The following is a 23639-nucleotide window of genomic DNA, read 5'->3' as shown; positions in this document are numbered from 1 at the left end:
CCCACTGTTGTGTGAGAAAGAATATTGAATTGTTTCTTTACAGCTTCCTGAGTGTCATTTCTCAGTATGAATGAGGCTTGCAGATGGCAAATGGGGTTACCATGCCAACTAATGTCCCTATATTGAACACTGAAGACGTAGATGGATTGCTGTTCTCCGGTTAATCGCACGTTGTTGTAATGGCCATACAGTTTGTTGGAATTAATAGGAGCCCACAGTTAGCATGTGCTTGCAGAGCATAATGGAAACATTATAATCCACTATGTTAAAATACACGGGGAAACATCTTTACCATCCACATGTAGTAAATGTTTAGATTGCAAGAGGATTTTCCAGGGACCCAGCCACCGTATATGCCTTGTTGAGAGAACAGGCAACATTCAAATAGTCAGTAATAGTACTGCACTCCTTTCTTTTTTCTTTTTCTTTCTGAAGCAGGAGAGGTATTGGGGGATTTACAGACATGTTTCAGTCTTACCCTGCTCCCGTATTATAATCAGTGGTTAACAAACTGAGACATTTGGAAATACGGTTCTACTTCCATTTAGTAATGCAATTAGCTAACGGCAATTTATGCTAATTGAATCATTTATTTTTTGTCTCCTGACAGGTGGACTATATCAGAAAGAGAGATGCAAATTCAAACCAAAATGGCTTTGATTCCAGTATCAAATAAAACTACAAGTGTTCAGGGGACATATGCTGTTATGTGTGGAAACAAAGACAACAATTTGAGGTTTTAAGGTTTTTTTTAAAGCATTTGCATCGGATGTTCTTGTCGTATACTCCTCGGCTGTGCCATGTTTGGGTGTGTAAAGAATGTTTACTAACTGTGAATAATCCCCAAAACATATACACATAGGCAAATGACAAAATATTGGTAAGCTTATATATTGAATGCACACATTTTGTAGGGCTCTAAGGGTTTGATTATTGAACTACTCTCATCCAGATTATCATTCTGTTTTGGCCATGTCATGATGTCCTCATGATGTCAAGCTCTCCCTCTTAAGATGGTTCTCATCAGAGCAGAATGTACCTGGCACTGACACTAATAAAGAGCTCCATCTGCGCCTGGCAGGCAGAGGCAAATGAACCAATTAAGGTCTGGGGGAAAGTCTCCTCTTTCCCCTATTGGCAATGGCTGCTGTCATCTTCATCATGATGAAAAGGAGAGAGTGCAAGGGTAATTAAATACCAGCAGGGGCCGGGGGGCAAACCTAATAACTCTCCGTAACAAGCCAATAAGAGACCTTATTGCTTGAGAGTTCGCACGACCCGAAGCATGTTAATAGTGAAGAGGACCACTTACTGCACACAAACATCCAGGTAGTTAATAGGCCTGCATGTTCCTCAGAGAGTATTGACCTTGTGGGGAGATATCTGCAATGGCTCAGAGGCAAAGTACAAACGGCCTACCACCATTTATCTCCCACTGTGATCTCTTCTGTCTACTCAGGGCAGGCTTTCACGTGAGCTCAAACACCCTGCTATACTTACAGTAATGCATGTCGTAGCAGTGCCACCTGCTGGCGAAAGTATGGTTGTGCAGCAATATTCTGACTATCTAAATGTTCTGATAATATCCTGCCCTGAACCTCCCTGAAAAAAAAACTACATTCGAAGGTTAGACATCACGCAAAATATACGCCACAAATGATATTAACACGTTTGTCCTATGTCTAGGATTGTTTGGGGCTGAGGGAGTGGACACTCAAGACGTCGGCTACATCAATAGGCAGTTAGTTCCTACGGCAACGGCTGGAAGCTTCCTCCAAGAGGATCATGGGAAACTATTCTGGCTACTAAAGCGGAGGGAGTTTCGAAATGTTTCATGATAAACTACAATATAAACGTTAACGGCGTAGTAACATTAACATTCCCGTGACTATGTGATTTGAGCATGCTAACACTGGACTATCACTAATCACTGAAGTGCGCAGGTAAGCCATTTCTTCCCCGGAATCAGTGCTGCGCGCACTATGCTAGGTGGCTAATGCTAGTTAACGGTATGGTTAACATAACACGGTTTTAGTTTGTTCGAACTATGTAGCTTCATATAAAGGGCTCATGCCACTCTAACGTTACCAGTTAATATCACTGGTTAGTGTAAAAACATAACGATGCTGTCGCATATTGGAGAGTGATATTTCTGTCTAGCTACGTAGCAGAATACATTCACATCATAAAACGGTTGCTTCTCAGCTAACGTTAGCTTAGATGTAATGCCGCGTCGTCTCGCTTGTCCAGAGGGATCCTGCAATCTCGATGAACCCTACCGACCAAGAGGAAGGACTGATGCTGTCTCTCAAACATGGAGCTAAAGTTGGAAGTTGTTTTGTCATCCAGCATCAAACGGAAGAAACCATGGCCGCGATTCTGTTGGCTTGGGAAGGTGAAGACTGTGACATATTTCAGCCAGAACAAGAAAAAACGTTGATCTGAGTGTCTGGAGAGCATTGCTGTGAACCTGTGTCGTGTCACTCTTCAGGAGAAGGAGTCTGTGTTCTTGCTAGATGACAGACGGATCAGTGAGATCAACATGGTGTCCGGTCGCACCAAAAAGAGGACTCCCAAACTACACCCTCTGCTCACCAGTGTGGTGACAATGGCTTCCTCCCACAGTGGTGAGTGTAATGTGTAACCTCAAAGCAACATGTGTCAGCTCTGAGCACAAATCACATGTCTCCTGTTGTTTTTCAGGTATGTGGCTTTGTGGACTTTTGCTCTCCGGAGAGCTGTTTCTGTGGAACAGGGATAAAGACCTGTTGAAGACCGCTGCAGCAGCCCCAGAAGTAGTTCAGATGATCACTGCCGCTCAAGGTATGCACAGTACTGGTATATTATGCACATGTGTGTGTATATTTTACTGTGAGACTGTAACATGTTGACTTGGAAGATGTGGGACATATTTGATCCTGGATATAACAATAGCATAAGATCGTGTGTGGGTGTTAATGGGTAATACATATTAAATTCATGGATTTATGTGTGTATGTTTTCTCAGGGAATGCTACCAGACTGTCGCTCCAGGTGTCAGGGGATGGGATGCGTGTGCTCCTGGTAGCGATAACAGGGCGAGTGTTCCTGTGGGAGTGTGTGGATGTCAGGGATTTGAAGAGCGTACGAGATGGCACAGTCAAGGGACACTGGGCGCATATAAAGCCCCTCGAAGAGTCAGTTCTGCCTTCCTCTCAAGACAAAGAAGCATCCCAACACACCATTTTCATCAAAACCGAGGTCTGTATACTGAATAAAATACATATTTAACACTGCAATCCATTTATATTTTTGCATTTGTATGTTTTCTAGAGGCTGTATATCTTATTTTAAGCTGTTCCGAACTCTCTTAGGTTATGGGTGATGCCTGCTTGACAGCCTTTGTTTTCACATCTGAGAAGAAGCTAATCATCACCTGCCTGAAAATCCAATGGGAAGAAGTCCGTGTGAGAGCAGGGTGAGTCAGCAGGTCTATTTAAGGAACAGGACTGTCATTAAGTATCACCGTGCTGAAAAGAACCCATTTGTCTTTTTAGTTCTGTGGGATACAGCATACAGTGGGCCACCAAGGCATACACCATGTCTTGTCTCACCCCGCCTTGCCAGCCAGTCAAGTCCAGAGGGGCCTTGATGCCAGCCATTTCCCCAGATGGCCGCCTGTTAGCCATCGTCCTGAACCAGAGACTGCCTAAGGTGAACATCTGGCCTCTGTATCTCATTTTCACATCTTTATATGTTGTTTTTCCTTCCAGAAATCAATATTTATATTCCCTCTTGTTGAATGCAGGCCACACAAGTCCTCTTTGTGAGCACACAGAATTTTGTCTCGATATCAAGTGGCCTTGGAGGATGTGGAAGTAAGAAAATGGAGATCCCCTCCAAATACATAAGGTACGGCTTCCATATATACAAATGGGAATAACAGTTGTGGTTGGTGTTGTGCAGTAGTTAGCCTATAACCTGGGGGCAAGGCATACTGTCACGCATTGCTGGCGAAGGTGTGTGACTCATTTATTTATGTTGATTCACCTGAATGCCATATGTGATTAGAACCACTGTAATATCTTTGATATACACTGTGTATTTATTTAGAAACTTTATGTATCTTCTCCTTCAGGTCATACTGGGTGGGCAGTGTGAGCTGGTCGCCCGACGGTCTTTTCCTGGCCTGTGTTCTGAAGAGAGGCTCCCTTCTTATGTTAGCTCGCCTTGGGGGGCTTAGCACTCTAACAACCTGTGGTTGCAATGTTGACTTTGGACCTGCACACTTCTTGCCCCTGCATCCCCTCGTCACTTACCGGTATGCATGTCAGACATCTTACGTATTAGCCCTTGTTACAAGTTAAAGATTTGCTTGTGCTGATGTTCTTTATTCTAAATTCTTCTCTTGTCTTTTGCCATCTCTGCTAGTGAATGCTTTACTTTAACTTTTCATCATAAGAGCTAAGTCAGATTGCCTTGCTCCTGTCTATTGTCCCAAGAATGGAAGTTTAAATCCGATGTGAAACATGTTATTTTAATTATATATAATATAGGGCAGCAACTAACGTTTACTTCCATTACTGATTCATCTGGTGATAACTTAATTATTTGATTCATTGTTTGACCTATAAAATGCCAGAAAACCCTGAAAAATTGTTGCTATTTCATAAACCCAAAGATCTCCAAATGTCTTGTTTTGTCTGACCAACAGTCACCAAACCCCAACAATATTCACTTTACAACGATATGAAAAAGAGAAAAGCAGCAAATCTTCACAACCTGAAACAAACACTTAAACATAGTTGAGAGTTTGCTAGTCTGTGATTCCATTTTTGTATCCTTTCCCCCCCAGGGCACCGATACCTGCAGGGAAAGGGGAGGCCTCTCTGTCCAGCTCCAGCTTGTCTGTCCGAGATGTCCTGAGGCAGCGGTATTCTGTGACTTGGCATCCACGGCTGCTGTATCTCATTGTATCTGATGGCTACATGGCCACAGTTATGAGGGTGCTGGATAGGCCTTCTCCTGCCCTGATGCTGAAAACACTTCTAAAGGACACAAGCAAGGACCTTGAGAAGGCCAGCCGGATACTGGATAAATCACAGGTGGTAAACCAGGGAAGTGGGAACAGGGGTCTTATTCATCTTCTGCTTTTTGGATGTAGTTTCTGCTGGTCTATTCTTGACAATATGATTTCCTCACATTCATTATTTTCAGATTCATGTGAGGTCATGGTTGGAGTCCCTATCTTGCCTGAATCTTGACAGCAGTCTTATTACATGTGGGCCCAACACAGCAGACTCCGTCATTTCAGCAGCGACAGATGGATCAGCGCTGCCACTCTTCCTGCAGGACCAGGGGACGTTGGGTGGTACCAAGGAGCTTCTTGAAAAAGTACAGGTCAGTCAAATAGCATAAGCTAGACATATATAGCTTTTGGTTTGGTGTAGGCTAAATTGACTGTTGCTATATTACATGATTGGTCAGTATTAGTTGCTGACTTTAACCTGCTGTTTGTCTTTCGCCTTCTAGACTTTCTTTGAGGATGACTCAGATGTTGACGGACCTCCTGCCGGTTCTCATGTGGAGGATGGAGGCCGTCTGGAGTTTGCCTCAATGTTTGACACTCTCCACGCTCCGGACACACAGAGGGACGCTGGACTTTTTGTTAGCACACGTTATGAAAATGACTCTGTTGAAGCAGAGAGGAAGGCTTCTCTTCTCGATCTCGAACTTGGAAAAATCCAGACTAAGCTGTTAACAGCTTGGGCTTTTGGCTTGTCTCTAGGGAAAGCTGTGGAAAACAGAAGCCGTCTGCTGAAGCATACCCTCTACTGCGTGGTGCAGTTGGCTGCTTTACTCCATTTGATCCCCAGCTCCACGAACACAGGAACAAATAATACCTCGGTTTGCCTTCTGCACCTTCTCAGGGCCCTTCTGTCTTTTCTTCCCTGGGACAGCACTCACTCAGATGGTTCATGCTGCCTGGGGCTGGTGGTAGAGCTCAGTAAACGGCTGGTACGCCTCTTGCTGACTCCTCATCCCGAGTCCCACCAGACTGGTCACTGTCAGTTAATATCTCAAAGTCTATCCTCAGTCCTGCTTATCTTGCAGCATGTCTCCGATTCTCTTGACCACGCCTACAGCCTGCAACAAAGAACTGCCTGGTCCTCTGCAGAGAAGGAATCTCCTTCCCAGCCACAACAGCTCTGGGCTTCAGATGCTCACTATGTGCCTCTGTTGCAGGACGAGAAGGAAGAGAAATCTAGTTTTGTACATCAGGCACGACCTGTTCCCCAGCGGCCATCTAGCAGGTGTGAGGACACATGTCAGTTTTAATGAGCAAGTAGCAGTAGTAGTGGTAGTAGTCATTGCATGTCATTTTTTGGCTTGAATGTAAGATTGTCTCAAAGTCAAACGAGATCGGTGATTTTCTTTTTTGGCCAGATTGTTGGGAGTGTGGCAGTGGGTCTACACGATCACCCAGCAGTACGTGGAGGACATGAAAAGCTTGAAAGGCTGTGATGGCTGGGAGGAGGAGCAGCAACATCTTTCTGCCATCATGTCTCAGATCCAAACTGCTCTGCAGGCTACAGGAGAAAGACTGGAGGAGGGTCCTGCACTGCTGAGTTACCCAGGTCTGTAGCAAAAGCACTATGTATCTGACTATGGTTGTTGCTGCAAAATAATCTTAAGAAGAGTCTGAATTTCGTCCCCCAGGTGAAGATCTCTTCCTGTGTGGCTCGTACCAAAAAAGTGCAGATACATGGCGGTTACAAATCTGTGAGGAGAGTGACAAAAGTAAAAACCACTGCTTACGTTTCCCCATTTAAGTATACCACAAGGTCACATTGAGTCTGAAATGATTAAATGATCAAAATCATTTGTTTTTCTGTTAGACTCAGATCGTAGTGTCTTCAAGGAGACACGCCATTGCCTGGCACTCCTGTACAGTCTGTTGTCCCAATACCGTCTGAGAGAAGCACAGGAGTTGGGGGACCACATGGCCCGTCTGATCCTGCACAGGGCTGGAGACCAGAAGGACAACATGACCTGCATAACAGGTATGCCATGGTGGATAAGTCTCTTTAGAGGGCGTTCATGTGTGAGTTAATGGAATAAATCTGTAAATGGCTCCTACATTATACATTGTGGTCACATTATGTCATACTGGCATTTGAGTTTGCTTTGTCTCCCCATAAAGGCTTTGTGACCAAAATATGTTTTCAGAAAGAATACATCATTATTTCGGAATAGAAGAAGTTAATTCTAAGAATGAATGAATACAGGTGCTAGAAACTTACTCGATACAATTTTTTGACATAGTTACTGCAGATTCTTTTCAGCCGATTGTACTGATAGTCAGTTATTAGATCTGCCTTTATGCCCCACAGCAGACTCTTCTCCTTCCCCGTGGCTTCTGATGGACCTTCACAGTGATGCAGCTTGTGCTGTGGTTCAGACCCTGGGGAGATTCATGGCCTCTTATTTCACCAACCAACCCCTCTACATCCTCCCCCCTCACCATGTGGCCATCCTACCGCCACTGCATCTACTTCAGGGTGTGTTTCCATCATTATGTGTTAGTCAAACAGGTAATTTATCCATTTATACCACTGTTGGTAATATGTCTTTCTCAGCTCCTAGTGTTGGGCGCTTAGTGCCACTATGCCAGGAGGAGGTGTCTAGAGCAGTGCGACAACAGCAGCTGTCTGAAGTATGGACCGTCGACTACGCCCAGGACCTGCTCCTGCTGGGAGGTTTGCTTCCTGAGACAGTGTGGTTGGCGTATCATCTTGGGGACTGGAAGACAGCAGCCTCTCTCAGCCTGGCCTATACGAATTACTGCACTCAGCACTTTGACTTCACTCGGTGAGTGTGGAAACATCACCGTATCATAAAAGAATACATTCCTTTTATTCATTAGAATAAATTCAGTTTGTTTTCATGAACATCTCAAATACAATTTTTACGACAGGCTCAAGAGGAGGGAGCTCCACCTCCCGACAGCTTTGGAACCAGAAAGCATTTTTGAGGTTGAGTTGGAGTGTCTCCTTGGCAATAAGTCCGACTCCCAAGAGCATGGAGATAAAGATGGTGACAAGAGCTTTAAAGGTTGGTGAGATCTCACAACTATAACAACAATACAAAACACACACATAGAACCCTTTGATTCTAATGTACCCTTTGTCTCATTTTACTAGACCCTGCTGAAGGAGAAGACTGGGACTTGTTACAGGTTTCCATGCAGGAGATTCTGAAGGCTTCGGTCATGGCTGGAGTAAATGTTATGACATCACCATTGTCTTCCTTGCTGGACAAAGCCAAAGACCTGTGTTCTTGCCTGCCTATCTTGGTGCCCACTGGACTATATCTGCCTTCCCCACCTCTTTATTGCCCCCAGCCGTCCCCGAACACACAGGACCCCATAGGGACAATGGGGCAGTTTGCAGAAGTTGCGTCACGTCACAAAGTGTCTGGAGTTCTCCAAAGACTACTGTTACTTCTGAGGTCTGCACGTTGCTGCCATCCTGCTGCCCAGTGGTACATCAGCCATCTGCGCCGTGCCAGACATGTATTACACAAGGTACTTCCTAGGACTGATCTATCTTTTTCATTTTACTACATTTTCATTGGCTCATCATGCAAATAGGAAATTACAAAAAATCTTAAAGTGATGGTCAGTTGCCTGCAATGCTTTGCCTTGTTTATATTGCCCCATCTTATTACTGACAGTGTTTAATAGTTGGTGATTCCACGTTGGTACGAAACAGCATTTCATCCTAATAGAGAAAATATCTGATATTGTTTTCAGATCAAGAAGAAGTACTCCTATCCATCAGCTGCTGAAGAAGAAAAGGCTTTCCCAGAGGGCCTGATGAAGTTCGTCAGCCGTAGTGGATTCTTCAAACTGGGGCCTAATAAAGATGGTCGCCTGGACCCTGACACCATCCAAACTATTAGTAAAATGCCCCTCATAGTGATTTGTGAATATCATAATCAATTACCTACTTTCAGGTTGTACTTATTAACTATACTTTCCCTACAAGTCTGTTTCAGGGAGCTGTGCGGTCTGTGCTGGATGCTTCACGTCAGGGACCAGCTTTCCATTTCCTGCAGGAAGTATCAGGCTGCAAGACAGCGTGGCAGAGATGAACAGGTATTCAATTTGTGTTTAATTGGGTGACATTGTCATTTATAAATAACCCTAAACCGCCTGTGCCTGATATTTATCGGTGTGCACTTGTGACCCTCAGATCCCTGGTGGTTCAGAAGTGAGCTCTACCTGTGTTGATGCCCTCCACTGGGCATGTCGTTTCCTACCTTTCTCTTGCTTCCTAAATGCCGAGGAGATCCTCCAGGACACACTGCTGAGCCTCGTGTCTGAGCTTCCTCCTCTCTCTCTGGTGATATGATTTCTCCCCGTCTTTTCTTACATAACCAGTGATTATCAAAGCAGAACAGAATCACTTTGACTGAGTACATTTCTCATCCTTGCTTGTTGTTCTTCTCAGGTGGCAGACACCCTGGTACGAGCCTTCCCAGAAGAGGAAGAATCCGTCAGAGTCCCCCTGAGAGAAAAGTATAACTCGCTGCTGCGGAGACTGAGGCGATGCAATGTAATAGGTAGGAATGCCTTTCTTCATTAACAAGTTGCTTTGAAGTATATACAGCAGTTATATTGTAGGAATGCTGTTTTTTTACATTGTTTAACTTAACTGAAGGCTACATTTGAATAATCTTTGTAATCTCTCTAAACGTTATTCTCAAATTAGGGCTAGTAACCTATAATCAGTGTATGCTAATCTGGTTTAAAATCCTCAAAGCTTTTTGTATTCCTTTTAAGTGACTTTTAGGATGAATAATATTTAAATTATTATGCTTGCATCTCCTAAATATAGGGGATATACTTATATAAATGTCCCTCCATGCTATTCTGTTTGTCTTCTAGGGGGGGAAGAGGAGGAGGAGGAGGAGGAGAACGAATCAATGATGATTGTAATTCAAGACAAATTCAGGCAGAGGAGAAAACATCTGGGGCGTTTGACAAGGCACCTGGGCCGCCCTGAGCTCCATCTGTGGGAGAAAGAGGAGGAGGAGGAGGACAGGGGAAGCAAATATGGGATGGCCATGTTGAAGCAACTCTCACTGGGTACAAGCCTGAGCACCAGCACCTTAACTGACGGTGGGTTTCCCCCAGTGTATAGCGATGGAGACACCGTGGATAATACATCTGAGGCTATCTCTCCTGAAATCCAGAGCGGAGCCACGAAAAGGTAGCCAGCGATGAAGAGTAGAACTTCCATTACTCTGAGGTGTCGTGCATCTATGTTGTGGCTTATTCTGTGCTCTATGTTCTTCTCTGCAGGGGCAAAAAAGCAAAAGTAAGAGATCGAGCACATGCAAAAAAGACTGCTGTTAAGATCGAAAGCGTCATTCAGGAGGAGAGTCATCCAGGCGATGCCAAGCAGAAAGAGCAGCCCCCCCTACCGGTGGTTGGCACCTGGGAGTTTGAGCTGGAAGACGAGGAGTATCTGAATTTCCTGGAGCTCTTCCTCAGCTATGTGCTAGAGAAGGACAGTGCCGATGGAGGGGACTCGGGCGGTGAACCTCCTTTGTTGAAGGGCTTCTCCTCCCAGCTGAGGGAGAGAGAGTTGCATTCTCTCACCTTCGATGTGCTCACAACTGTTCATCGCCGTCAAAGAGATGGGCACCATCCGGCGAGAAAACGCCGGGCCAACGACCCGCCGGTGTTCAGGGCCGGGTGCTGCTACAAGCCCATGAAACAAGCTGCGACAACCGATCTGCAAACTTCCTCCATGTGGAATGAATCCCCCATATCCAGAACCAGCCTCTCCGTCACCTCTCTTCCCGGGCTGAGAACTGGCGGGCAAAAAGGTTTGTTCGGCCTCCGACAGCAGAGGCCTGCCGGTCAAAGAATGAAGTGGGGGCTCTTTGGTTCTGAAACTAGCCCTAGTCAAGGTGATTTTCCCACGGCGCAGCCTTCGGAGAGCATGATATTTGGCTCCTTATCTTCTGTGGAGACTGTGATTGAACTGCAGCAGGGCCTGGACCCTAAACTCGAGGCTCGCTTTCCAGAGCTGGGCAGGCTGCTGGAGTGGATGGTACGCTGGGCTGATAGAAGGGTGCTGCTAGGACATCATGGAAAAAAGAAGAAAGAGAGGGGAGGAGGCGTCGGAAGAACAGCTGATGAAGGAGTCGTGATCCGCGTGAAAGCCTCCGCGCCTGCCATCCTCACTTCCCTCAGCTTGCTGGAGCGCAGGCACACTGCTCTCCTCGGGACAGACCACTACAGTGCCCACCTCCAAGTTCCAGAAACACGATGGACTGTAGCCCCTGTGCTGCAACCGGAGACGGTTAGGGACCAGGAGAGAGAGAGCAGTGTTGATACAGGCTACCCTGGATCAGCCAACACTCCCATAATTGGTTTTGATCACAATCTACAGCAAGAACTGTCCATGTGAGTGCTTTAGTTTTTTCTTTACTGATTCACCATTTCACATAGTTTCATGTTGCAAACAGTTTCATATAAAACAGCGTTGTTCCTTTCAGTTTAACTGTAAAACCTACTGTATTTATATGTTATGTGTTTCCCTGCAGTGGTTCTCCCACAGATGAACCAGAGGAGCTGATATTTCACAGGTCACCTCTCCCCAATGACCAGGATCAATTGACCTTTGATGCTCAGCAGAGACAATCCAGTTCACAACAACCATCTCTCGATGACTTAGATGTTACGCCTGAAAAAGAAGGTAGACTGCATACGTTATATTGGACCATCAAATGCTGTAATGCCGCCCCTTATAACGGAAAATATGAATTGATGTGTTTCATGTTTGTAGGCAGAAGAAGTGACAGTGATGGCTTGGAAGTGTCATCCTCTGTTTCCAATGGGAACATCTCTGAACGCATCTGCACACCTGAAATGGTGAATAATAGGAGTTTAAAGCTTGCAGACCTGGAGTTCTCGGAAAGTGCTGAAGACATGTCCAGCTCCACCTCACTGTGAGTTTATAATATAAACCTTACAAGTAAATAGGTAACAGTAAATAGAGCAGTTACTGCAGTAAATTAGTGCCAACATTGTAGTGCAAAGTTGCTCAGTATGACATAATTATTTAAGTCAAATCTTGTTATGTAATGCTAAGTTGTACTCCCCTTAAATGCTTGAACACCACACATTGAAAAACATTGACATTGATGTTGACATTGGTGTGTGGAAATTGCCTGATTTCCGGTTTATGTCACAGTCATGCTGAAAGCCTGCAAGCTCCCCCACACCCAGAGCCCCAACCTCCTCCTACTGTCCAGCCGGAGGCAGAGATCCATGCCCAACCCTCTGATTCAATCGGAGTGCTGCTCCCCAACACACCTGTGGCTCTTCCGAGCCCTCAGCCACAAACCTCCATGGCTGGTGGACCCACTGTGGATTCTTCAGCCCCCAATCAGACTCTGCCAATGCGACAACGTCTGGGTGAAGACTTATACAGATTGGTTCAGGTAAGAACATAAAACCTATAAGCTTTTTACTCAGTTGACTCTTTAGATTGATCCTGATCTGAAGCGTTTTTGTCCTTCATTCTAGCATATCAACTACATGGGCCTGATGGAGGTATTGGGAGCTTCGTTCTCCAACCTGCAGCTAGCCCAGCAGAGCTCTTCTTTGGCCCAGTCTGACATGAACACCTCTCACCCTAACGTGCCATCATGTCATGCTGCCAACTTCATCCCTCAACCAAATCCCCTACTCCTTCACACCAACGTGTCTGTGCCACCTCAGACACAAGCACGTGTGCCAAGTTCAAGATCCAACACCCTGCAGTCCAGTCAGGCCCCTGCATGTATGTTTACAGACCAGCCTGCCAATCAGAGCTCAGGGGAAACGTCTCCAACAGGCAGCCAGCATCACACCACCAGGAACCTACCCTCCACTGCTAATGGTGCATGTGTAAGTTATCATAGTGTTCTGTTACGTTGTGACATATTGTGCATCGATGTAAACAATAACTAAATCCAAGTGAAACCATGGTGAATACAGTTTATTTTTCTTTTTTTCCTTCAGGAAATTCAGCCACTCTCTATCCAGGCGGTGTCACCAGAAATCCAGTTTATGGAGAGCAGAAGGTTAATACGACCCTCAGAGGGGCTTCTGGCCACTACTGACCCCACTCATGCTATTCACAGTGGCCCTGTGTTCCTGCCTTCTAATGAGAGCAAACAGAGTGATCCTGCTCCCCAGGTCTTTGGCCTGAAGTTACTTCAGCTCCATCGTCCCCCGTTGCCCCAGCAGAGTGCCCCCCATCATCCCCAAGGCCCCCAGGCGCTCCACACTGCAAACCCTGCGACTATAGACTCTCATCAGCACAAGCCGAAAACCAATGACCAATCCACATTGTTTCTAAACAGACAACTCAGTTATTCAACTCCCAGGATTTCTCAAGCCCAGATTCAGACATCGGAAAGACCTGGGGAGCAGGAATTCTCCCTCTTTCCTCCGGCTCTACCAGCTCACACGCCTGCACCAATGCAGGGCCTTCGCCTGCTGCACTTAGAGCCTGTTCCACACAGCAACACCACGTTCCCCAAACTACCCCTACCACCTCCTTCCAGGCCCACGACTGTCATCGCAGCTCCGATGGGAGAAGCACCTATGATCAGGCTTCTACATTTAGATTCTGGACCACAAATGGCAAGCAAGACTATTATTTAAAGATTGTTTTTAAGTGGGTGTCGTTAAATATTGCATTGTAGTTCATGTAGGAATATCTGTCTCTGCCACAGAAGTTTCCCAAAGCCGCTCCTGCAGCCCAAATGACCCGTCTCATGTCCATGGAGGAGTTGACAAGTTCAGGGGTCGGGAAGGAGAACGCTGAAGAGGCTCGACTGCAGCTGCTCAGAGTAGACCTACCTACTGGAAGCACTGGAAGAGCTCCCACTCTTCCCAGCTGTAACTCCAGCAAGAGGCAATCACATATTCATTTTCATGTTATTGATTATTTGTTATTTTAAGTGGATCATTTTTTAACCACGATACTAATTGTGTGTTTGTAGGCAGAAGAGGAGAGAGGAGAAGACTGCAAGAAAAACCGAGGTCAGATTCAGACTAAATGAGTCCATCATTCCTACACAAGAGGTAGGACAATATTCATTCTAGTGAGAAGTATTTTGTGCTACTAGCAATGTATAAGTGCAATTATATCACTTATTTCTTCCATTATTGCTACAGCCAACAAATGAGCCTGAAGACGAAGAGCCTGCGGTTGCTGAAGAGATCACCCCCGGACAGGATGTTGCCAATTCTGCTCAATTTGGTGAGTGACAAATACACGTTTCACTAATGACTGGCAATGCAATACAGGCTTTTATACATGTTGCTGAAAGAGCACAATGTACCTCCTTTTTCAGAGCAAATAATCCCCTGGCCCTTACTTTTACAGTATAATGTAGGTCTTGACTGGACACTTTCAGATCTGATGTACTGTTGTTTTAACTCCCAGGGTCCTTCGATGCTGTGCTGACCGGTCAGAGATTATTGGACAGGGCCGTGTCCACTTCAGCTGAGCTGCATGCCTTTGCTTCCACATGTAAAAGACCCCCAGAGTGCCACGATGCTTTCACCAACACAGACCCGGGTGAGTGAGCGTTTTATACACCTTTTATACAGTTGAATGAGAATGTATTTTTAATCAATGAAAACATTTTAATATTGGATTTCTCTTATTTCAAGTACATGTCTTCCAAAACCATGGATGCTGAGCGTGTACCATGTTGGTTATCTTTCTTTTAGCTTGTCCTCCCACACTCGTGGATAAAGCTGTGTCTGTCTCTGTGAGCGCTAGTAGCCCTAAAAGTAAGTTGATTTGATATTCCAGGTACAAGCACAACACACTGATTTTATCTGCCGTGGACGTAATGAAGTGTTAAACATGATGTGTTTGTGTACGTGTGCGTTTTTTTTTTTTTTAATCCAGCACAACATTCGGGGAATACGCAGTTTAGTAGCGAGGGCACAGAGGAGACCCCACCAGAGCCAGAGAAGAATCTGGTAAGAGGCCAGACATGCAGGATGAATTGGTCCTTCATTCCATGTATTTAAATTAGGTTTTGAATACAACACACAGTACATGCCTTCTGTTCTATGTGTAGAAAGCAGTAACTTCATACAAACTGATCTCCATCTGAAAAAGCACCCATAAATTCATGCAGCATGCACCCTTTATTTATATTCACCTCACGTTTTAGTAAGAGGTTACTTTTAATTCATAGATATTTGACTTTGTCTCTCAGGGTCTGGATGGCCGCCACTTCATAAGTGTCCTGGATCTAGACAACAAAGCCCTGCATCAGGACTTGCCACCCCGTCTCAGCCCGGGAGCACAAGATGTTCCTCCCGTCCGCCCGTCTTCACCTACTTCTGCTCAGCTTCATGTACTTGCCACCTCTGTTATTAGAAGTGCTGCCGCCGACCCACAGCCCTTAGTCTCAGTTCCAGAGGAACTCCAATGGATATCACACACAGGTCTGTATATGTCTTTATATCGGAAAAATACAATCAATCACATGAATGAATACAATCTGATCAGTGGAGAAGCACAACGCTAACATTTGGTCCTAATATCTGTTGTACTGTACATTCAAGATATCCCAGAGGAGCCGCTCAGCCACGTTGAGCCCAATGGGGATCCAGGAAGGATCACTCCACAAGACTCTGTAGATCCACTTGACTCTGAAATCTGTCAAGCCATCAAGATCCAGAGCGTTGTACCTCACAGTGCCTCGTCCACACCTCCGACAGTCTGGTTCTCCTCCCGGCTGTCACAGCTGGACGCCCAGTTGGCTGCTCTACAGGACATTGCAGACTATTTAGAGATGGACTTCTCCAACTCCAGGATGGTACAGGAACATTTTGTTTTTATTATTTCTCCTCCTTATATTATGAATGACACCCGAGTTTATATCAAAGGCTGACAAATACATGTGATATATCGTTCTTTGGGTAGTTGGTGAACAATATTCAGCTGACACCGGTCTCGGCTCCTGATGTGAAGACTCCCGCGGCAGTAAAAAAAACTGTCAGACTGTCTGTCCCACAGGAAGGTATGACCTATGACATCGCATTGAAAGTCCTTGAAACCCAAGTGCAAAAAAAAATAGTTTAATTGAATGAAACTGTTGTGCGTTTTCTGTCACTCCCAGCATGGTTACCACAACTGAATACCTCGACACAACCGAATTCCTGTGACGAGGAAGAAGAAAATCAGGAAGAAGGCGTGCTTCATAATGACTCCTGGGCTTCCGAAAAGAAGCCATCTTACCGTTATTCTACTTCCTCTAACAGTCACCATGCTGGTCCTTCCTACCTTCACACCCCTCCAAGTAAAGATGCATTTCATTGAACTTTTCATGAAAATAGTAACTACCTTGAACAAGCAGCTGGTGAAGTGGCAAACCACTGTACTTTAGTTGTGAATAGATTTTGAAAACATCTGATGGATTCTTTATTTTTGTACGTTAAAAGTTATTATTTCATCTGTTTGTTATGCAGAAATGAAAGATCAGCTGACTGAAGCGTCTGGAATATCTCCTATGTAGGTTTGAGTAACTCTTGTAAACCATGTTATGACTCACATCTCTTGTGGATGCTCTTAACAAACTGTTATTTTATTTTGTTTGACCCCTCCCTCTACCCGTCCATCTCCAGATGGGAAGATGAGAATCTGGGTCAGACCGGGCTATCCGATACAGCAGAAATCTTAGACGAGTTGGTGAGGGAAGGGTATTTATCCCTGACTGACCTGGAGCTGTCCCATTCACAGACTACACACTGCAGCAGGTATAGCACTTACTAAAATCCAGTGCTGTCCAAATGATTATGAGTTATCACTGAGTTGAAATGTAATCTGACCCCCCTAGCAGGCAGGACCAGCTGCAAAGTAGCTGGATGTCGCAGAAACGCGTCCTTCCTGACGACGAGAGGAGAGAGCTGAGGGTCTGGATGAGGAGGAAACAGCGGGAAACACTGGCTGTTTATCAAAAACACAGAGAGGGCCTGAGGGAGAGGGAGCACAAACCTTTCACTACCTCTGGAAAAGTGGTGAGATGGGTTTGCCTCGCCACTGGAATTGATATATTTCTTTTAAAAGATATGATATCCATTGTTCTCCGCCTGCTCTGCCCCTGCAGAAATCAGCAAACAAGAAACAAGCAACCATTTGGAGAAGTAGAGAGGAAAAGGAAAAGTATGTACCCGTTTACATTTGTCTGTACACAAGAAGCATGCGTGTGCATACTGTATGTGTTACTGTTATTTCCATTTGATTTAAAAGGTTCATGCTACTGGAGCAATACAACCAGAGGACCCGGGAAGCCTGTTCTTTAGCCGGTGACCTTCACACCAGTCATCCAACCGTACGCACTTCTTCACAGGCTGACGTTTCAGCAGTGGCCTTAACTACACGACCCAGCTCCACTCCACCCGCTGGTGGCGCTCACAGGTATCTCCTGCAATAGTAATGAGACCAGGATCCTGTCTCATTAAAGAATCATTGTTCTCTGATCCGGAACAAACCATTCGTCATTCATTCAGATTTTGCACAGAACCAAACCTGTTGATGTTTAATGATGGCGGTAATATCCTCTTCTTAGGGCAAACAGTGTATCTGCTGATGATAAGAGAAGTCTTAAGTCAGGACAAGCTCCACTCCACCTTCGTCCATGGACTGCTGAGATGCTGGGACGGCCTTCAGAGGAGCACCGCAGGAGACTGGGACTACATAGACCAGGTATCATAATGAGATTCAACTTCACTGGTGTTCTGTAAAAAGAAAAGTGTAAATGATATGTGAATATCTGCTGTTGATCAAACCCTGTAGATGGACTTTCATTCTTTTGTCAAAGCAATAATATTAAATTCCCCATACTAATAATTTCGTATTAGTTACCACTCTGCCAAAGGACCGTCTGTCTCAGGTGACCAGGCGTGGCATGCTGTCAAACACAAAGAGCCACACTAAACCTAGTGAGGAACAGCAGAGAACGGCGGGGCCAAACACGGGTCCCTCAAGAAGGGCCGCTGTAGGGAGAGGGATCCCGAGGGAGCAGACGTGGATGGGAGAGAGAGAAGAGGTGAACCTTTGGGAGCCCACCTCTAACATAGTAAGAATAACAGTTATCACCTTTTAGCATCTATCTGATTTGATGTAACTACTGTAGATGGAAAGAAATAACACTTGAGAAAACACCACACGTTTTTGTTGATAGATGATTTTGATACGTTCTCAGGTTTTGGCTGGACTGTCGGATGACCAGGATGACGCTGCTGCAGCTGGTGTGTCAGCCATGGACTGGCTGGACAACCTTTCTGAATGCGCCAGCAGCAGCCTCAGCAAAATAGACTGGGCTGAAGTAGAAGGAATATTAATGGAAAACACTTGATGTGCCTATTTGATAATGTCTGATCATATGAATATTATTTGTATTATATGTTTTCTAAATTAGATACGATACGATCAAGACAGATTAATATTTTTTCTTGGTAAAGTAGACCTACAATAAATTATATTTGATGTGATCAATTTTATTTTTATATAAGATTTGTAATAGAATATTTATTGCACTAGCATCTACAGTGATGTCCTCTTCTTGAGAATGTATGTTACCAAGTTTTCTACATTTATAATTCAGTTTTGTAAAGACTTTACTGTCCCAACTATTAAATATACATATTTAAGCCTTTCAAAGCTGTTTCTTCTCCTTTTCATTGTGTTTCGTGTTCTTTAAAATCATAGACGAAAACAAACACTCTGTGATCATAATATCAACACAACAAACTTAACTTTGAAAGAAAGTGATACAGTATTAAAGGTCCATTCTTTAAAATATGTTGTTAATAAATGAGTTCATGTCGTCCATGTTTGAAAAGAAGAGCATTCAGAGCTTTAGAGTGGACAATACTTAGTGCTTTAGTTTTAGAATTTAGTGCAATAAGGTTACTCTGACCCACACTCCAGTCCAGAAGGGGGCGGTAATGCGCCTGCAAGTTGTTTGCCAACCGCCATAAAAAGGAAGAAGAAGAAAGAACTTCCGGAGGTCAAAGGTAATCTTCGCATTTGAAAACATGGATCCCAACAAAGTGGATGAAGGTAGCAACGTTTTGCTGTAACACGTCTTACAGCTTTGTAGTATTATTTATCTCGCATGACTTACATGTTCGTGCAAATACATTGGACTGTGTTTGCAGTTTGACATTTACCGGCTAGCAGCCTTACGCCAGTAACGTAATATGAAAAGAAACGTACGTCGTTGCTGGTTTTGCTAGCTTATTTGTTACCTTATTTTCTCAACTGTAAAGTTAACTGACCACAGCTTTTATTGTCCAGTAAAGGTGTCTGTCATTCTAACGTTTAAGAATCGGTTTTCTTACCGGTGTTAAATATATTCCTCTCATTCGAGCTGAAGTGTTTTCCGTATTGTCAGCTAAGAGCCAAGGTTCAATGCTTTTAACGTTTTCTAACATACACTTCGCGAATTTTTCTAAACTCAGTGGACATTTTGTTTTGTTATATTGTTGTTTGCAGGTATTTGGTATGGCAGGACTCATTATATTGTTGTTGAAACAGCTTTGCTTGCAAAGAAAACCTAACACAGAGCGCTGCATCTTATTTATTTTTTTTAAATTCACGTGAAAAGTAATCTGTCATTAAGAGTTTTCATGAAAAACATGCAATGAAAAATAATTTGCCTCCCACTTCTTGCAGCATCGGCCAAGATGAGTGGTGATGGAGTGAGTGGTGATGGAGACATTTCATCCGTCATGGGATTCTCCGGGTTTGGTATGTACAGTCCAGCACAAATGTTCATTGATTTAAACTGCTTATTATATTTCTGTCCATCAGTTATTGTTCCAATGAGCTATCTTTGTCCATCCAGGTAAGAAGGCCCGCACATTTGACCTGGATGCCATTTTTGAATCGACCCGTCGAACGGCCATTGAGAGAAGTCACCGTACATTAGGTAGGTTTACCAACAGAATGAGCTATTCATACCGTCACCAGGGTGTATGTAACTGTATACTGTAACCGTTGCATCCGTAGAAGAGCGGCAGAAGGATGATGAGATGGAGGAGGGAGGGGAAAGCTCCCAATCAGTCAAGTCATTAGTCCACCCTCGGAGAGAGAAAGCTGCAGCTGCTACTTCCAGGTAAACAGGGATTTTAGTTTGACTGTTTGTTCTATTTTACAGTTTACCTTAACTGACGATCATGTTTTTTAAAATTTTTTTTAGAAAACAGGAGAGTGAGAGCAGTAGTGACAGTGGTTCAGACTCAGACTCGGAGCTTATTGGGCCGCCAATGCCTCCACAACTTACCGCCCAGGGTGATGATGAGCTTAGACGGCCAGCAGGCAGCACGGCTCACAGTGACGGAGATGATGATGATGATGACGACGACGACGATGACGACGAAGAGGAGGCACAAGATAATGATGATGATGTACGTAAGAAATTTACTCATCTTGTCCCAACCTAACAGTAGACATTATGGGTGGATTACAAATTATTTCCTGTAGATGCACCGCCTGAGTCTCCTTGAGTTTAATTTGTTCTGTTTTGTTGTGTTTAAAGCAACCAATCTGTCTTCCTGCTGCCTCAAATAGGCCTTTTTCACGTCGGACATCTTGGTAATAGGAGGAAAAGTACAGGTGTTACTAATAACATTATGTTTTCAGTGAAGAAGGCCAAGGGGACTGTTTTGTTTTGCGTTGTAGGGTGCTTTTGAGATTTTACCACTAGATGGCAGCACAAGAAAATATGTTCAATGGTTAGTGCTACCTCATACAAGATGAGACCACTCAGATCTAATGTTATGAAACAGTAATTGGGTTGTATCTTCTCCTGTTTCTTCCACCTGAAACATATCAGCATCTTAAACACAACATTATTCAACAGTATGGTGATTCACTGGTTCTCAAATGCCTCAGATTGTGAGTGAATTGTTCAGATCCCAACCTTTTGCATCCAACAACGGAACTGTTTCCAGACGATCATTTGCTGGTGATAACTGTGATTCCAGAGTCTTTTAATTACATGAAATATCATGTTTAACAGATTCATGGAATGAAACCACACACCTAGTTCAGCCTTCTCCAGTATTTTACTGTTTCCTTATAATCATCTCAACCTTCTGCCCTAGAATCCAGTGAAGAAGATTCCCGACACTCATGAGATCACTCTGCAGCACGGCACCAAGACGGTAAGGACGTCTATAGCAGAACCCTGTGTGTGGCTCTATGGAAATGTAACGGCTCTCTGTCAGTAAGAAGAATAAGAATGTCTATGTGGAACTTAATTGGCTTGTAATCCACACCATGTTTTATTTACATTGTGCACACGCTAAACACCTGGAGATCAGAATTTTTTAGCCAATGTTCTTTAACTTTGTGCTGAATTTTAGTAATAAGAGAGGCAGCAAGTCTGTTTCCCATGATGTTTTGAAGCAGCGAGGGGGGGGGGGGGGGATAGTTTTTAGTTCTCTGTCTGTGTTCTTTGGTATCCAAAGTCGGTGCTCATTGCAGTTGCAAAGCATTTTCGAGCTCAACAATTTGATCATTACACAAGAACAAACGTGAAATATGTGCCTCCTGTTTATTTTTACTGCCTTTTTTAGAGGAGGCCGTGTGATTACACACTCAAATATGTCTAGCTGCAGAAGCAGCCGTCTACAGTGGGTTGGCCTCTGGCTCACACAGGCTGGATTGTCTTTTAGTTTTCAACGCGGTCATTGTCTCATCAGGTGTCAGCCCTCGCCTTAGATCCCTCTGGAGCCCGTCTGGTGACTGGTGGGTATGACTATGATGTGCGGTTCTGGGATTTTGCTGGGATGGACCAGGCTCTGCAGGCCTTCAGATCCCTTCAGCCCTGTGAGTGGTGAGTCCAACCCTGAAAACACAACGTGGCACCTCAGCACAGTTGCTTAACATGTGGTTAATTAGTTTCGTGCAAACATCTAGTACAGTCACTGCATAGTGTTCCAAAGCTTACACACACACACACACACACACACACACACATACACACACACACACACACACACACACACACACACACACACACGCGCACACACACACACACACACACACACACACACACACACACACACACACACACACACACAGTTGTTGAGCTTCATTGAGCCTCATCTCAACTATGTGACATCTTCTCTTTTGATTCAAAATGAGGCTTTCAGGAACAGATGGTTGAGATGTGTGTGTGTGTGTGTGCGTGTGTTTATTCTGTTCCACTAAAGCCATCATCAAAGATCAAATTCTTTTTTTGGTTTCGGGAACCAGTGGACTGAGCTGGAGCAGGCTTTCCCTTATTTACAGCAATTCACGCTACATTTAATTTGATTACAGTGTAATCCGGTAGCCTGCTTGGTTTACTAACGAGCTGGGCTTCATATAGAAAGCTGTGCTGCTCTTTCCTGATCAGTAGGACTAAAAAAAATGAGGGAAATTAGCATTTGGTGCTATGCAGTGAGCCTTTGAAGATTATTAATAACAATTAATAACAACATTGGTGTTATCCCCACTTTCTTTTTAGCAGTGGAACTTTTTTTCCTCTGGGTATGGAAATGTTGTTTCCCATCAACCCCCTGCTGTGTTAATGCTATTTGCTACTGACCTGAATTGCTAATCTCACTCCGGTTAAGTAGTCCATATATAGTTGTTTGTCTCTTCATTGTATGGAGTGTTCTGCATTGTAGAATATGTGTGTGTTACTTTGTTATTCAGTGTAAACATTAAATATATCACATATCCATTCTGAAAAGCACTCAATGACTGATGTATATGTTTTATTTACATGCATACCTTATTATGTTCCACATTTTGTGTTTATTTACTTTCAGCGTGCTTCTTTATGTGTTTTGTGTGTAATATGTTCCAGAGAGTGGGTTAATCTTTCCATTTCTTAAAATGCCTTGATACTCACTGTTACTGTTGTGTGTTAGTGTCTGTTGCGTGCTATAGATCAAAGAGGCCAGTCATCACATGAACATCAGATGTTGTGTACACGTGTCTATTATTGTTTTTTTCCTGGAACCCTTCCTGGTTTTGGTGCAGAAGTCTTGTAAAATCACAAATTGCTCACAAACCAAGACACTTATCGGCACCATATGAATGCAAATTAGAAGTAACTTCTTTACCACATATTTCTTCTTCATATGTGTGTGTTTGTGTCCTTTCAGCCATCAGATCACGTCCCTGCAGTACAGCAACACTGGTGATGTCATCCTGGTGGTTTCTGGCAACGCACAGGCCAAGGTGTTGGACCGTGATGGCTTCAATGTCATGGAGTGTGTGAAGGGAGACCAGTACATTGTGGATATGGCCAAAACCAAGGTAAAGGGGTGCTGGCATATAGTTCTGGTTGTATTTTCGTAGCGTTGGCCATCTTAACACAGTGACGAGGTCTGACAGGGTGAAAAACAGGCTTGTAAACTCTGGACCACTTCATTTGGAGAAAAGAGCGTGCAAGTACGGTGGTTCACAGTTGAAATGAGAAGTCTCTAAACTGAGATGAATTTATTCAACAGTTTGGGCAATAATTTCACTGTTTTCTTCCATTTTCTGTTCCAGATA

General features: G+C 44.2%; 2 protein-coding genes across 2 annotated transcripts in view; both read left to right on the top strand.

Moving 5' to 3' along the window:
* Positions 1–1793: 1793 nt before the first annotated feature.
* Positions 1794–18727, top strand: cplane1 (ciliogenesis and planar polarity effector 1). Its single transcript, XM_084034893.1, has 48 exons — positions 1794–1943; positions 2251–2395; positions 2492–2627; positions 2704–2823; positions 3008–3240; positions 3354–3457; positions 3537–3693; positions 3788–3891; positions 4118–4300; positions 4835–5084; positions 5197–5379; positions 5512–6293; positions 6427–6617; positions 6700–6780; positions 6879–7043; positions 7374–7541; positions 7620–7851; positions 7958–8094; positions 8184–8566; positions 8795–8942; positions 9030–9139; positions 9237–9386; positions 9495–9606; positions 9932–10256; positions 10349–11461; positions 11602–11753; positions 11844–12006; positions 12252–12501; positions 12587–12949; positions 13064–13690; positions 13783–13964; positions 14053–14134; positions 14228–14312; positions 14499–14633; positions 14789–14851; positions 14973–15046; positions 15289–15520; positions 15641–15894; positions 16002–16098; positions 16198–16377; positions 16547–16589; positions 16703–16834; positions 16915–17095; positions 17185–17240; positions 17328–17495; positions 17647–17783; positions 17939–18156; positions 18283–18727. Exons 2-48 carry the CDS (start codon positions 2315–2317, stop codon positions 18433–18435), a joined length of 9675 nt encoding a protein of 3224 aa, XP_083891019.1. The 5' UTR covers positions 1794–1943; positions 2251–2314; the 3' UTR covers positions 18436–18727.
* Positions 18728–19100: 373 nt separating this feature from the next.
* The window catches only part of wdr70 (WD repeat domain 70), a 34038-nt gene continuing 29499 nt past the window's right edge, over positions 19101–23639 (top strand). The window contains exons 1-8 of the mRNA XM_084034896.1: positions 19101–19142; positions 19758–19832; positions 19930–20013; positions 20094–20199; positions 20284–20491; positions 21191–21250; positions 21791–21924; positions 23246–23399. Coding sequence (XP_083891022.1) covers positions 19118–19142; positions 19758–19832; positions 19930–20013; positions 20094–20199; positions 20284–20491; positions 21191–21250; positions 21791–21924; positions 23246–23399 — 846 coding nt within the window. The 5' untranslated portion in view covers positions 19101–19117. The remainder of the gene's footprint in view (positions 19143–19757; positions 19833–19929; positions 20014–20093; positions 20200–20283; positions 20492–21190; positions 21251–21790; positions 21925–23245; positions 23400–23639) is intronic.

The sequence above is a fragment of the Eutrigla gurnardus genome, assembly GCF_963514095.1.
Source record: "Eutrigla gurnardus genome assembly, chromosome: 19".
Classification (NCBI taxonomy): domain Eukaryota; kingdom Metazoa; phylum Chordata; class Actinopteri; order Perciformes; family Triglidae; genus Eutrigla; species Eutrigla gurnardus.
Note: the sequence above shows the minus strand (reverse complement) of the source record. Positions and strands in the feature narration are given on the sequence as shown.

Bases quoted from the DNA above. Each gene is read 5' to 3' on its own strand.
- cplane1 (XM_084034893.1), top strand. From the start codon at position 2,315: ATGGAGCTAAAGTTGGAAGTTGTTTTGTCATCCAGCATCAAACGGAAG. The intron at 5,085-5,196 runs GTGGTAAACCAG...CATTATTTTCAG, and splicing joins GGATACTGGATAAATCACAG to ATTCATGTGAGGTCATGGTT. The intron at 5,380-5,511 runs GTCAGTCAAATA...TTCGCCTTCTAG, and splicing joins AGCTTCTTGAAAAAGTACAG to ACTTTCTTTGAGGATGACTC.